General features: G+C 47.4%; 1 protein-coding gene and 1 long non-coding RNA gene across 2 annotated transcripts in view; one reads left to right on the forward strand and one right to left on the reverse strand.

Annotated features, from left to right (window-relative positions):
• The window catches only part of LOC139356901 (uncharacterized), a 56,667-nt gene extending 42,199 nt beyond the window's left edge, over positions 1 to 14,468 (reverse strand). Inside the window, exon 1 of the long non-coding RNA XR_011609427.1 lies at positions 14,402 to 14,468. This is a non-coding gene — a long non-coding RNA (uncharacterized lncRNA). The remainder of the gene's footprint in view (positions 1 to 14,401) is intronic.
• A 53-nt stretch (positions 14,469 to 14,521) lies between these two features.
• LOC105484219 (lysophosphatidylcholine acyltransferase 3) overlaps positions 14,522 to 16,176 on the forward strand; it is a 42,667-nt gene continuing 41,012 nt past the window's right edge. Inside the window, exon 1 of the mRNA XM_011745669.3 lies at positions 14,522 to 14,745. Within this exon, the coding sequence (XP_011743971.2) occupies positions 14,595 to 14,745 (151 nt within the window). The 5' untranslated portion in view covers positions 14,522 to 14,594. The remainder of the gene's footprint in view (positions 14,746 to 16,176) is intronic.

Below are 16,176 nucleotides of genomic sequence, written 5' to 3' on the forward strand. Positions count from 1 at the left end.
CCAGTGGATCTGAAGGACCCCACTGACACCAACTGATCTGAAAGATCCCACTGACACCAGCTGATCTGGAGGACCCCATCGACTCAACCGATCTGAAGAACCCCACTGACTTAGCTGATCTGAAGGACCCCATTGACTCAACTGATCTGAAGAACCCCACTGACTTAGCTGATCTGAAGGACCCAGTTGATACCAGCTGATCTGAAGAACCCCACTGACTTCAGCTGATCTGAAGAACCCCACTGACACCAGCTGATTGGAAAGATACCACTGACTCAGCTAGTCTGGAAGATCCCACTGACTCAGCTGATCTGAAGGACCCCATTGACTCAACTGATCTGAAGAACCCCACTGACTTAGCTGATCTGAAGGACCCAGTTGATACCAGCTGATCTGAAGAACCCCACTGACTTCAGCTGATCTGAAGAACCCCACTGACACCAGCTGATTGGAAAGATACCACTGACTCAGCTAGTCTGGAAGATCCCACTGACTCAGCTGATCTGAAGGACTCCACTGACCCAGCTGATCTGAAGGACCCCAGTTTATCTGACTCAGCTGGTCTGAAAGACCCAACTGATACCAGCTGATCTGAAGGACCCCACTGACTCAACTGATCTGAAGAACCCCATGATGCCAGCTGATCTGAAGGACCCCACTGACACCAGCTGGTCTGAAGGACCCCATGAGGAGCTGGCCCACCAAAGAATGCAGTTTCCATATCCTGATTATTTTCTCTCTCTTGTGCTGCCCAATCAACAATCCCAATTCTCCAGCCTCTCATCCTCCACAATCCCCTTAAAAACCCCAGCTCAGAACTCCTACTGGAGATGAATTTGAGGATCTCCTCCCAGCTTCACATCTGGTTGCCCATGATAATTACATGTTTTCTCTTCTGCATCCCTGCTGTCTCAGTGTAATTGGTCTATTACTGTGCAGGAGGCATATGAACCTGTTGGTCATGTAACAAAGTGAAATCCTATCTGTTTTTATTTCTTTTTTAGATTTTGTTAAACCATAGCATTTACTGACAAATAATAATATTGACAATAATAGTGAAAAATCATTGAAATTCCTAAGATAAACTGGTTGCTGCCATAGCTGCTCTGTCAGGTTTAGATGATGTTCCTCCACAGAATCCATGCTTGAATCTGTGGTGTACAGTTTTTAGGTGTTTCATTCAATCAGTCCCGGTGGTATTTTGTCTTTCAGCCTTTGCACTCCAGTTATACTTTCTCTTGCACTTGGCAGGGTAGTCATATTTGTCACAGGTAGACTTCTGAAGGTGATAGGCCTCAGAGCCACACCAGTGGCACAACATGTGTGTCTTATCGCAATGCTTTCAAAACAATGGCATTCCCTTCATCATCTCACTTCTGCAGACTAGACCAAAGAGACTGGAGACCTTGTCTCTTAAAAAATTTAAAAATATAAGTTATGTCCACTGAGAGTACTTTCCTTCATCACTGTCCTTCAGGGATGTCACAGAAAGTGGTTGTAGAGCTGCAGCACTCTTGGGTGGTGCATACATTTGTGCAGAACCAGGCCTAAGTCTTCTCTTCTGTCAATTGATCACAGGCAACTCCCCACGAAGTCACAGGGGCAATCTGGGAGACAAACGTAGTGTAGCAGTGATGGTGGCATTGGCCTGTCTGGAGCAGCCACTGTGCTAATGCTAGCTGCAGTGGGAAAGGTGAGTCCAGGGCTGCGCACTCTGTGGAGTCAGTGGGGGCTAGGAACAGGCAGGAGCCCCATCCCCTACTGAGTTGGCAGGGCAGGAGCCCTGGACTCTTGGGCGCAGCTACAGCCACCCAGCCATGGCTCTGGACCAGGGCATCCCTATGCTGTCAGGGGGCCAGGAGGCCACCCTGCTCCTGCAGGCTCAGAAGTGTCTGCTCTTGCTCTCTGGCCTCTCCCCACTCCCAGCACACACCCCGATTTTGGAGCAAAGTTGAAGCTGAGCCCGGTGCTGTCACAACCCAGCGGGTGTGCACATGCTCAGGGCACCACCGACATGCCAGCCCCCTGCTGCCTCAGTTCTCTCCAGACTTTGGGCACCAGTGAGCACAGGAGGGAGACCAAGGGTGGGGGGCGCCAAGGGAAGCTTGGCACAGGCCTTCAGGCACCCTTTGGTACAAACAGCCTGGGTGCCATGCGTGGCATGTTTATGGTGGCAGGAGGCAGACAGGCTCCTGGGTGAAAAGGGGTGGGTCTCTGTTGAAACCCCACCTTCAGGCCAGGGATGTCCTGAAGCCTAGGGGCCAGGCTGCCAGGTCTGGGTGGAGTCCATAGCCTGGAGTGAAAACTTATGGTGCTTTTTCCAGGCCCACCCATAACCACCCATGGACAAATCAGCACATATTTCCTCCCTTCTGAGCCCATAAAAACCCTGGACTCAGCCAGATGTGAACAGGTGTTGGAACTACCAGCTGCAGAAAGGGGCTACCCACTACAGGTCTCCTCTCTGCTGAGAGCTGGACAGCCGTTGGGTCAACCTACCTGCAGAAAGGAGCTACCCACTATAGGTCTCCTCTCCACTGCGAACTGGACACTCTCATCAGGATGACCCACCTTGGAAAGGAGCTACCCACTACAGGTCTCCTGAGAGCTGTTCTATCACTCAGTGAAGCTCCTCTCCACCTTGCTCACCCTCCAGTTGTCTGCATACCTCATTTTTTGTGGACCAAGAACTTAGGATCTGCTGAATGGTGGGACTGAAAGGGCTGTAACACAAATAGGCCTGAAACATGGTCCCCTCCTTGCCACATTGTGGGTGACAAGAAGGAGAGAAGAGCTGTGGGGCCCTCCAAGGAGCCCAGACCTAGGGGCTCCGTGAACCAGGGCTGTGACACCCTCTTTGGGGCTGTACGGTTCCTGGTGTCTCCAAACTAGGCCCCACCATGTTCCCCTTGTCCAGACACATGTGGTGTAGCTGGTCCAGCTGCAGCCTTGCATGGAGCCGGCACCTGTGCCAGCACCTGAAGCTGCCACCTGCCCCGCCACAGCAACCTGCATGCCTGACTGTGTGCAGTGGCTAGACCCCACACTCACTCACTCACACACCCCTTGCCACTCTGCACCTGGCTCACCCTTGGCAGGTGTGGGATCTGGGCCAGTAGTGTGAGCTGACCACAGCCTGCCAGGCCAAGTGGGCAGAACAAGCCCAGTAGGCATGAGCAATACTCGGGCAGAAGGCACCACCGGCCACAGAGGTTTCCAGTGGGCAAAGTGACACCCCAAGGATCCCGTGACAACAGGAGTCGGGACAGTGGACATTTGGGCCACTTCTTTTTTTTTTTTTTTTGAGACAGAGTTTCGCTCTTGTTCCCCAGGCTGGAGTGCAATGGTGCGATCTCCACTCACCACAACCTCCGCCTCCCGGGTTCAAGCGATTCTCCTGCCTCAGTCTCCCAAATAGCTGGGATTACAGGCATGCGCCACCATGCCCAGCTAATTTTGTATTTTTAGTAGAGATGGGGTTTCTCCATGTTGGTCAGGCTGGTCTCAAACTCCCAACTTCAGGTGATCCACCCACCTCAGCCTCCCAAAATGCTGAGATTACAGGCATGAGCCACCGCGCCCAGCCTGCCACTTCTTTGTGTAACTTACTTGTGCCTTCATAGCCTGCTCAGCCCAACTGAAGTATATACCACTTCCATTTGATGATGGAGTTCTGCTGCGTATGCCCAACTTTATGGCTTGGTGGGTCAGATAACACTCAGCTCATGCTGGGCAGCTCAGGTTGCATAGTAACTTGGCGGCCCATGGTTAAGTGTTCAGTCTCTATGGAGACTCAGTATCAGGCTAAGAGCTGTTTCTTTTTCTTTTTCTTTTTTTTCCTGCAGTTTAAATTCAATAAGAGGCCGGGTACAGTGGCTCACGCCTGTAATTCCAGCACTTTGGGAGGCTGAGGTGGGCAGATCATGAGGTCAGGAGATCAAGACCATCCTGGCTAACATGGTGAAACCCCATCTCTACTAAAAATACAAAAAAAAAAAATTAGCCGGGCTTGGTGGTGGGCACCTGCAGTCCCAGCTACTTGGGAGGCTGAGGCAGGAGAATGGCATGAACCCGGGAGGCGGAGCTTGCAGTGAGCCAAGATCACGCCACTGCGCTCCAGCCTGAGTGACAGAGCGAGACTCTGTCTCAAAAAAAAAAAAAAAAAAAAATATTAACCGAGCATGATGGTGCATGCCTGTAGTCCCAGCTCCTCGGTTGGGGGCTTAGGCAGGAGGATCACCTATACCTTGGGAGGTCGAGGTTGCAGTGAACCACGATCGTGCCACTGCACTGTAGCCTGGATGACAGAGTGAGACTCTGTATATTAAAAAAAAAAAAAAAAAAAAAAAAAAAAAAGCATAGTAATTATCCACCAAGGCTGGCAGGGCTTTGCTCCAAATCCTAAGGAACAAAGCTCCAAACAATATCCCTTTCTCCACTGACACTTCAAGCATCACTGGGTCTGCTAGATCATATGGCCCAAGTGATAGAGCAGCTTGCACAGCAGCCTGGACCTGTTGCAAAGCCTTCTCTTGTTCTGGCCCCTCTAAAAGCTAGCAGCTTTTTGGGTCAGTAAATGGGCTGGAGTAACACACTCAAATGAGGAATACGTTACCTCCAAGATCCAAAGAAGATCACTAGGTGTTGTGCCTCTTTTGGTTGTAGAAGGGGCCAGATGCAACAACTTATCCCTCACTATAGAAGGGATATCTCAACATGACCCACACCATTGGACCCCTGCAAATTTCACTAAAGTGGAGATCCTTAAATTTTTGTCAGATTTATTTCCCACTCTCTGATACACAAATTTCTTATGAATAAGTCTAGAATAGGTTGGGCACGGTGGCTCAGGCCTGTAATCCCAGCACTTTGGGAGGCCGAGGCAGGTGGATCACAAGGTCAGGAGTTCAAGATCAGTCTGGCCAATATGGTGAAACCCCGTATCTACTAAAAATACAAAAATTAGCCGGGTGTGGTGGTGCATGCCTGTCCCAGTTACTCAGCAGGCTGAGGCAGAAGAATCGCTTAAACCAGGGAGGCAGAGGTTGCAGTGAGCCAAGATCATACCATTGCACTCCAGCCTGGGTGACAAAGCGAGACCCTATCTCAAAAAAAAAAAAGTCTAGAATAGTTGCCACTTCTTGTTCACTGGGTCTGATCAGCATAATGTCATCAGTGTAATTGATTGCAATTGCCAATCAATGTGATATCTTGTGGAAGGGAAAGGCAATCAAGATCCCAGAAAACTAAATTATGACATAGAGCTGGGGCGTTGGACAGGCATGGTGGCTTATGCCTATAACCCTAGCACTTTGGGAGTCTGAGCCAGGAGGATCACTTGAGCCCAGGAGTTCAAGACCAGACTGGGCAATATAATGAGACCCCAACTCTACAAAAATAAAAATTAGCCAGGCATGGTGATGCATGGTAGTGTGTGCCTATAGTCCCAGTTACTCAAGAGGCTGAGGTGGGAGGATCACTTAAGCCCAGGAGGTCAAGACTACAGTGAACCATGATTGTATCACTCCAATCACGGAGAACCATGATTGTACTCCAGCCTGGGTGACAGAGCAAGACCCTGTCTCAAAAACAAAAACAAAACAAAACAAAAGTGAGCTGGAGAGTTGATATACCTCTAAGGTAGGACAGTGAAGGTTTATTTCTGGCTTTGCTGGCTGAAATCAAACTGCTTCCGGTAATTTTTGCTAACAGATATCAAGAAAAAAAGCGGCCAGGCATGGTGGTTCACACCTGTAATCCCAGCACTTTGGGAGGCTGAGGTGAGCGGATCACCTGAGGTTGGGAGTTCGAGACCAACCTGACCAACATGAAGGAACCACGTCTCTACTAAAAATACAAAATTAGCCGGGCGTGGTGGCACATGCCTGTAATCCCAGCTACTCAGGAGGCTGAGGCCAGAAAATCACTTGAACCTGTGAGGCAGAGGTTACAGTGAACTGAGATCGCGCCATTGCACTCCATTCTGGGCAACAAGAGCGAAACTCCATCTAAAAAAAAAAAAGACACCAAGTCCAGGAATGAAAGCTATTCAACTCCTCAAGGCCCAGAGGCTACTGCAGAAGAGGTGGACACATGAGATGGTAAGGGCTGATTTTGAAAGATAAAATAAGTTCTGTTTCTCTATAAATTAATCATTAATGTCAAAGGCACACTGATGCAAGACCAGCATATGGGCCCCTGTGTCAGATGACCAAGATTTTCTTGAAGCAGTCACTGACTCCTCAATAAAAGTTATGAAGGTTATAAAAGGCTTATGGAAGTTATATTTTATGGTCAAGATTAAAATTTTATAGATTATAAAATTTTGAAAAACAAATGAAATTGACTTCATGCTGTTTTTATTAAGGCTTGTTATTTGGAAAATTGTCTCCCCTCTCAAAGAATGAAGATTTTTACCTTTTTTTCTGAAATCTTTCAGTTATCACTTCGGTTAAATGAATGACTTATTTTACAATGACCTGTGATCCTATTTTGTGATATCAAGTGTTGAAACCTTTGATACTTGACAAACTTTCCAAAATCAGATTATAAATTATGTCTTTTTCTGACCTAATTATTCCTTTAAGATATTAGGTTCCCTAAATTCTAAAAATGACATAATTTGGCTTATTTGTTACAAAAATTATACAAGAAGCATTGTCAAATATAAAATGGTGCTGGTTTTCTCTGGACTGTATTTGTATAAATATGATGTCGGTATGTGTTCCAAAGTTATGGGAAACTCCTGTAATTCTGATATGACTTAGTGTACATTATCAGTAATAATCAAAATTGGGTTTTTTTTTTTTTTTTTTTTTTTGAGACGGAGTCTCGCTCTGTCGCCCAGGCTGGAGTGCAGTGGCGGGATCTCGGCTCACTGCAAGCTCCGCCTCCCGGGTTCACGCCATTCTCCTGCCTCAGCCTCCCGAGTAGCTGGGACTACAGGCGCCCACAACCGCGCCCGGCTAATTTTTTGTATTTTTAGTAGAGACGGGGTTTCACCGTGGTCTCGATCTCCTGACCTTGTGATCCGCCCGCCTCGGCCTCCCAAAGTGCTGGGATTACAGGCGTGAGCCACCGCGCCCGGCCTCAAAATTGTTATGTTAAAATTGTTGTGTACCACAGAAGTAACAAATTTCCTTGCCAATGTGTCTTTGACGATGGCTGCCCTAAAACTTTTTGTCATCCATGGACAATGGTTGTAATGTTTTGATCCTCTTTAGAAGGTGGATTTATAATCAGCTATAAAAGTCTAACAGGTGCTCTTGAATGCAGGTTTTTTATAACTTTGGAGATTGCGACACTGGAATAGAGGAAAAACTTTCCCCTATAGGACTAATGGGCTAAAATGTTCATGAATATCAAGCAGAACAGGAATTAACTGCATGGACTGAACTCATCTTTCTGACTTTTTGTTTAAAACATTGCTGATCCTGGCCAGGCATGGTGGCTCTTACCCATAATCCCAGCACTTCAGGAGGCTGAGTCAGGTGGATCACCTGAGGTCAGGAGTTTAAGACCAGCCTGGCCAACATGGTGAAACCCCATCTCTACTGAAAATGCAAAAATTAGCCAGGCGTGGTGGCAGGTGCCTGTAATCCCAGCTACTTGGGAGGCTGAGGCAGAAGAATTGCTTGAACCCAGGAGGCGGAGATTGCAGTGAGCTGAGATTGCGCCACTGCACTCCAGCCTGTGTGACAGAGTGAGACTGTATCCAAAAAAAAAAAAAAAAAGAAAGAAAGAAAGAAAGAAAAAGAAAAAGAAAAAGAAATGAAAAGGGGGTAAATGTGAAAGGAAAATCTTATGGTCCCAATACTAAACTAATGAGAAAAGTCAAGCTGGGAACTGTTCAGGGCAAACCTGCCTCCCATTCTATTCAAAGTCATTCCTCTGCTCATGGAGATAGATGCATATCTGATTGCCTCTTTTGGAAAGGCCTATCATAAACTCAAAAGAATGCAACTGTTTGTCTCTTACCTACCTGTGACCTGGAAGCCCTCTCTCTGCTTTGAGCTATCCCCACCTTTCTGGAGAGAACCAATGTACTTCTTATATATACTGGTTCTCATGTCCCCCTAAGATGTATAAAACCAAGCTGTGCCCTGACCACGTTGGGCACATGTCGTCAGGACTTCCTGAGGCTGTGTCATGGGTTCGCATCCTCAACCTTAGCAAAATAAATTTTCTAAATTAACTGAGGCCACCTCAGATATTTGGAGTTCACACAGCCATGCCCAGCTGTTTTGCGTTATTTATTTATTTTGATACGGAGTCTCGCTCTGTCGCTTAGGCTGGAGTGCAATGGTGCGATCTCGGCTCACTGCAACCACTGCCTCCCGGGTTCAAACGATTCTTCTGCCTCAGCCTCCTAAGTAGCTGGGACTACAGGCGCCTGCCATCATGCCTGGCTAGGTTTTTTGGGTTTTTTTTTTTTTTGTATTTTTGTAGAGAAGGGATTTCACCATGTTGGTCAGGCTGGTCTTGAACTCTTGACCTCAGGTGATCCACCCAACTCGGCCCCCCAAAGTGCCGATCACAGGCATGAGTCACTACACCCGGCCCTGTTTTGTTCTTTTAATTTTTGTAGAGAGAGAGTCTCACTATGCTCCCCAGGCTACTCTTGAACTCCTAGCCTCAAGCTCTTCTCCACCTGGACTTCACAAAGTGCTGGGATAACAGGTATCACCCTCCATGCCCAGCCACAAATTTATTTCTTACAATAATGGTGAAAGACATGTCTTCTGGATCCTTCCAGTGTGGGTGAATAGTTCTTAAATGACAATCCCTCTAAATTTTCAATCTTCCTAAGCCTTTGAGTATCTTCCTCTACATTAAACCAAGGCAGGTTTGGAATTTCTGATTTACTCATTATGACCCACCTTTGATCCATGTCTCAGCCAAATAGCTAGACAAATTGTTAGAGCTCTTCCTAACTCTCTGAGTTGCAATATTAAATGTAGAACCTCTATTTAGTAAGACCATATAAATAAATTTGGCCAGATCCAGTTTTATGTTCCTTCCATTATCCCATGCCTTCGATATCCATTCCCATACATGTTCCCAAAATTTTTGTCTGTATAAATTAGACATCTTAAGCTATTCTTTTGGAGTGTCGCACACTTCCTCATGGGTCACACTTTGTCCCTCACCTTAGGGGCCTGCTGGGATTTGAGTCTAGTTACAGGTCTAGAAGCAAAGAGGGTAGGTGGGGAAGGGTCCTGGGGAGCATCAGCTTTGTCCTGCATGGCAACTGCATGGAAACCATTACAGTTTCTTAGGCAATGCAGGGTTAGTCCTCTCAGATGGGATGCTTCCACCAGGGATGGGGAAACCTCTTTCACTGGCAAAGAAGATCCATCAGAATTTAGGGGCTCAATGTCCCCAGCTTCGTCAGGGTGATGAGGTTCATAAATATAAAAAAGAGGGCTTTATTTATCCTAAAGGGTTGTAAGCCTACAGGGTGGCCATTCTGATAGGCCAAGAAGCATAGCCTCCAGCCAGAAGCCAGAAACAGACACTTCAAGGGAGGGCCAAAGGGAAGAGAAATTTATGCTGAGTGGGGTGGCCAAATGTACATATTTAGTACGTTATAGGAGTGATGAGTTTTACGAAAGGATAAACATACTCATGTGCAATTGAGCTTCATGCTTCTCCACGGACCCCATGTTGAAAAATGTGGCATTAGGATGATCTAAGGGCAGAGTTTTTGGCCCTCTGGCATCAAAAGGTGAAGCAGAGAACAGGAAAACCCTCACTGCACTCTCTGTAGACTGGTCAGAACCACTTCGTATTCAAAGCTCTCTTATCAGACATAAAAGGAGGGGACAATATGAGACAGTTGGTTGATATCACTGGTAGAGTCTTTTGAAAGAGCTAGTTTCTGTTTAGCCCTTAGGTTAGAAAACCTAAACGGGTTAAGGAGGGAGGGGTGAGCATAAGGAGGCATGCCTGGCCTCATCCCATCACGACCAATAACTCAGTTTTCAAGGTTACTCTGGGGTCCGCTTTGCCAGGAGAGGGTCCATTCGGTCAGTTAGTGGGGGCTTCGAATTTTACTTTAGTTTACAAGGGTATAGCCTATTGCTCCTCGGCTAAAAACTTGCACAGCATGTTATTATAATGAATATTGTGTATTACAATTATAATACAATTATAATGATAACTATTTGTGTGTATCTAAACACATCTAAACATAGAAAAGGTACAGTAAAAATATGGTATAAAAGATTAAAAAGGCCGGGCGCGGTGGCTCACGCCTGTAATCCCAGCACTTCGGAAGGCGGGCGGATCACCTGAGGTCGGGAGTTCGAGACAAGCCTGAACAACATGGAGAAACCATCTCTACTAAAAATACAAAATTAGCCAGGCGTGGTGGTGTGTGCCTGTAATCCCAGCTACTCGGGAGGCTGAGGCAGGAGAATCACTTGAACCCAGGAGGCGGAGGTTGCAGTGAGCCAAGATCATGCCATTGCCCTCCAGCCTGGGCAACAAGAGCGAAACTCCGTCTGAATAAAAATAAAAAATAAAATAAAATAAATTTTAAAATGGTACACTTGTATAGGCCATTTACCTGAATGGAGCTTGCAGGACTCACAATTGTTCTGGGTGAGTCGTGAGTGTGAAGAGTGTGAGAATGAATGTGAGGGCCTAGGACACTGCCATACACTATCCTGTGTGATTGCCCAGTGGGCCTCTTCCTGCCCGCTGCACACACAAAATCAATTCACTGAGACCATGGCATTGCATTAGAGGAAGAGTTTAATTGATGCAAGGCTGACCATGCCACACGGTACATGAAGCTATTACTCAAATCAATCTCCCTGAAAATCTAGAGGCTAGGATTTTTCAAAGACAGTTTGGTGGGCAGGGGCCTACGGTATAAGTGCTGCTGGTTTGTTGGGGATGCAATCAGAGCGGTATGGCAAATGATCCTCATGCCCTGATTCCACCTCTGGATGGGGTCCATAGGACTGGTTGAGTCATGAGTCCAGCTGGCGTTTGCAGAAATGCCAAAATCTGAAAAGACATCCTAAAAGGTCAACCTTAAATTCTACAACATGATGTTATCTAGATGCATAATTGGGGAAGTTACAAATCTGGTGACCTCCTGAACAATGGTTGGGAATCACTTAATTATGCCTACGTTTTAGCAGAATTCAGGCCCCTTCCATAAGCTTAACCTGGTGGCCTTTCACTAGTTTTACAAAGGTGGCTTAGTTTGGGGACGGGCTATTATCCCTGCTTTAAGGTTAACTATAAACTACATTTCTCCCAAAGTCAGTTTGGTTTATGCCCAGGAATGACCAAAGATAGCTTGGAGGTTAAAAGCATGAGGGAGGTTGGGCATAGTGCTCACACGTGTTAATCGCAGCACTTGGGGAGGCTGAGGCAGGCAGATCACTTGAGGCCAGGAGTTCAAGACTAGCCTGACCAACATGGAGAAACCCCATCTCTACTAAAAATACAAAAATGAGTTGGGCATGGTGGTGCATGCCTGTAATCCCAGCTTCTTGGGAGGCTGAGGCACAAGAATTGCTTGAACCTGGGAGGCAGAGGTTGCAGTGAGCTAAGACCATGCTCCTGTACTCCAGCCTGGGTGACATAGCAAGACTGTCTCAAAAAAAGCAAGATGAAGTCAACTATATCAGATTTCTCTTACTGTCATAATTTTGTAAAGGCAGTTTAGTTGGACTCTATAAACACTATATGTTTAGGCTTTACTGAAGTTATAAATACATATATAATTTTCTTTTTTTTTTTCTTTTTTTTTGAGACGGAGTCTTGCTCTGTCGCACAGGCTGGAGTACAATGGCACGGTCTCAGCTCACTGCAACCTCCAGCTCCCAGGTTTAAGCAGTTCTCCTGCCTCAGCCACCCAAGTAGCTAGGATTACAGGCACCCACCACTGCGTTTGGCTAATTTTTGTATTTTTAGTAGAGTCGGGGTTTCATCATGTTGGCTGGGCTGGTTTCGAACTCCTGATCTCAGGTGATCCGCCTGCCTCAGCCTCCCAAAATGCTGAGATTACAGGGGTGAGCCACCGTGCCCAGCTTTTTTTCTGAGACACAGTTTTGTTCTTGTTGCCCAGGCTGGAGTGCAATGGCACGGTTTCAGCTCACTACAACCTCCACCTCCCGGGTTCAAGTGATTCTCGTGCCTCAGCCTCCCAAGTAGCTGGGATTGCAGGCGCCCAACACCACGCCTGGCTAATTTTTTTGTATTTTTAGTAGAGACAGGGTTTCACCATGTTGGCCAAGCTGGCCTCTAACTCCTGACCTCAGGTGATCCACCCACCTCGGTCTCCCAAAGTGCTGGGATTACAGGCGTGAGCCACTGCGCCTGGCCTATATATATAATTTTTGGTTTCTTTGCAAGACAGAGTCTCACTCTGTCTCGCAGGTTGGAGTGTAGTGTCATGATCACGGCTCACTACAGCCTCAACCTCCCAGGCTCAAAGTGATCCTTCCACCTTAGCTTCCTGAGTAGCTGGGACTACAGGCACGTGCTACCATGCCCGTCTAAAATTTTTTTTTTGTAGAGACAGGGTCTGTCTGTGTTGCCCAGGCTGGTCTCCAACTCCTGGGCTCAAGCAATCTTCCTGCCTCAACCTCCCTAAGTGCTAGGATTACAGGCATGAACCACTGTGCCCGGCCAATATAAGGCATGCAAAACTATACTAATTTTCCTTTCTGGATATATGCTGTATGTAAAGTATTAAAATAGGCATGGGATTGATAAATACCAAAGTCAGCAAAGTGGTGACCTCTGAGAAAAGAAAGAGGGAAATGCCCTCAGGAAGGGATATACCAGCTTTTCAAATGTATAGGTGATTTTTTTTCTTAACCTGGGGAAGTTATATTATCCTCTACTTTTCTGTGTGAATGAAATATTTCGTTTTTTAAAATTTTGCCCAAAAAGGGAGTAGGAGTAGGGAATTTGACAGACCTTTGTTTAAATTCTGTCTGCCACTTACTTGTAAAGGAACTTACCCGGGTTCTTAATTTTTCCAAGCCTCTGTAAGAGGACATCATCATAATAAATATTCTATTGCACAGTCAAAGCAAGTGAAATAATACGGATAAAAGTGCTTTATAAAGTGCAAATGCTGTAAAAGTATAAGCTGTAATTTTACAAGAATGCGCCACAAATTATTGTAACTAAGAGTTATTACAAGAAACTCGTAGTATTCCTTTGTTACATACTCTCACAGAACCTTGCTTGACCTTTTCCTTCAGAGCACTTACCCTCACTTGCAATAACACGTTCATTGATGCTATTATTTGTGCACCCTCCCACCGTGGTTCTGGGCTCCTGATTCTATTCCCAAGCCCAGCACAGTCCCTGGCACATGGTAAGTGCTGGACAGAAATTTTTTCTTTTTCTTTTTTTTTTTTTTTTTTTTGAGACAGAGTCTCGCTCTGTCGCCCAGGCTGGAGTGCAGTGGCGCGATCTCGGCTCACTACAAGCTCTGCCTCCCGGGTTCACGCCATTCTCCTGCCTCAGCCTCCCGCGTAGCTGGGACTACAGGCGCCCGCCACCACGCCCGGCTAATGTTTTGCATTTTTAGTAGAGACAGGGTTTCACCGTGTTAGCCAGGATGGTCTCGATCTCCTAACCTCGTGATCCGCCCGCCTCCGCCTCCCAAAGTGCTGAGATTACAGGCTTGAGCCACTGCGCCCGCCCTGGGGCGTAATCTTAACAGGATTACCTGTAGGAAGTGAGAATGGAAAGCAGGACCTGGAGATAGGACTCTGCTGTTTTACATTACTATACTGTTAGAACTTTTATCATAAACATGTATTAGTGCAAAACTATTTGAATTTTTAATTAAAATAATAAGTGTTAAATATGCATTTCTTAATTTCATCGCCTCTCGGGGGAAGATCACGTTTTACTACACGAAATTGCACGGAAAAGGGATACATGAAATAAAAGGAGCAATGACTGCTCCTGGGGCACTGGGCTTTCCACTGAACCTCGGGGAGTGAACGCGACTTTAACAGCCTAAGAATTTAAGAATGGGCCGGGAGGGGCCGTTAGGGGGCGCGCGCGAGGCGGCGCGGGCGTTCCCGCCTCCCCGTTACATGCCCCAGTAACCTCAGCGCCGGCGACCGGGAGTAACCTCGCGCGCGGGCTGTCCCCCCGCGCCCAGACTCTCGCCTGCTCCCGCCTCAGCCAATGGGAAGGCAGCGAACGGGCCGGCCGGTTGCTCGCCCGGGAGGACTCCTCCCGGGAGCACTTCGAACGGAGTTGAACGGTCGCCGGACCACGGGCTCAGACCTTTCCAATGGCAGCTCTGGGTCCCGACGCCAAGCCCCGCCCAGCCCTAGGCCTCCACCGTGTGCATTCTCGGCAGGAGTCACCTTTGCCTTACAAACCTTCAGACCCGCCCTCTTCCTACCTTGCCGCTCTAGGCCCCGCCCTCTGCGCGGGTCGGCCAATAACGGGGTGAGCTGGCGCCGCGGGGCGGGCCTCTAGCCAATGCGCACGCCGTGGGCGGGCCCCGAGCCGGAATTGGGGGTGAAGCGATAGCGTTTTGCCTGCTTTCGGGGCGCGCGGAGCTGGGGGGTCCCTGTGGGGCGCCCGGAGTTAAGATGGCGTCCTCAGCGGAGGGGGACGAGGGGACTGTGGTGGCGCTGGCGGGGGTTCTGCAGTCGGGTTTCCAGGAGCTGAGCCTTAACAAGTTGGCGACGTCCCTGGGCGCGTCAGAACAGGCGCTGCGGCTGATCATCTCCATCTTCCTGGGTAAGGACCCTCCTGCCTCCCTCCGCCCCTCGCGGAGTCCCCGGGGAGTAGGGGAGGAATGGGGACAGGACGGCCCTCTCTTCCCGGAGCCACCCGGGAGGGCTGTGCCGGGTGCGGGTGTGAATCCTGAAGCACACCAACAGCTATTGAGGGAAGACAGAAGTCCTGTCTCGAGTCTGGGGAGCTGTGCCCTCTGAACCTCTTCACCTTTCTCTTCAACCCCTGCCATGCCCTCTGGCCCCTCAGTCGGGCCCCCGCCCTCTTGTGCCAGGCTCTACCCGTGCTCCCACGACCTGTCTTTATTTGTCGCTCTGTTGAGTTCCACTGTCTGGCCATGTGTCCTGCTCTGTCATTAATAACCACCCCGCACACGCGCGCATCTTATCGGTAGGCATAGGGCCCCTAACTTAGGAATTTTAGCCCTTTCGTCCTTTTCAGCCCCATATTCCATATTTCATATTCTTAGTGTCTGTTTTGTTTATTGCCAGCTTGTATTATACTTTCGTCTCTTTTCTGTCCCGTTCCTACTATTTTCTTCTTATGCCATGTTGCTTTTTTTTTATTTTCCAAGCCACCTACCTGTCATTTACCCTGGAATATCATTTTAATGCTGGACTTGGGAAACAGGACTAACAACCTCCTTAAAATCGATCCATACTATTCCAAGCGTTTATTACACGTGTGGTTCAAAGGATGTGGTGTATCTGAATTTATGCCACAACAAGCTGCATTACAACTGGTTTATAGGCTTTTTTACCGCATCCTCACTCCATGGTTTAATACATGGAGGCAGCATAGTACAATGGAAAAAAGTATGGGCTTTGAAGGCAAACAAATCACACCCAGCCTTGTTGCTGCTCAGAAACTGAAGGACCCTAGGCAGGCCACAAAACCTTCTGGGGCCTAATTTCCTTATCTATGAAATGAGGACAACAGTGCTTACCACATAGGATTGCTATAAAGTCCTGTAGAAAGGCCAAGATTGGGAAGTACCTGTACATATATATACATAAAATTTAAGCAGTTGGAACGTTCTATGAAGGTTATGGAACTTTAGGAGAGGGTGGGTGGGAAGGATTAAGCAAAAGCTGTAAGTGGTGATTAGGAAACAGGACTGGGGCTAGAGCAGAGGGTTAGAGGTCTGAACCATGAGAAGTTTGAGATAAAGTTGGGCAGGAAAAGCCTTAAATGCCAGAGAGAAGTTTGGCGTTTATCCAGTAGAAGCACTGACATATAATATCACCAGAGGGTGTTAACCCAATCTAGATAATGGGATAGGCATTAATTCATATTTAAACAACCTAGCCTAATAGCATTGTTATTTGCCTATTACATATCAAACCAAGATCTTCCTTTCTTCCAAATAAAGATCACCTTTTTCTTCCTCTGTAGAATTGTAAGATTTTAAAGATGGAATGGAACTGGGGTTTT

The sequence above is a fragment of the Macaca nemestrina genome, chromosome 10, assembly GCF_043159975.1.
Source record: "Macaca nemestrina isolate mMacNem1 chromosome 10, mMacNem.hap1, whole genome shotgun sequence".
Lineage (NCBI taxonomy): Eukaryota > Metazoa > Chordata > Mammalia > Primates > Cercopithecidae > Macaca > Macaca nemestrina.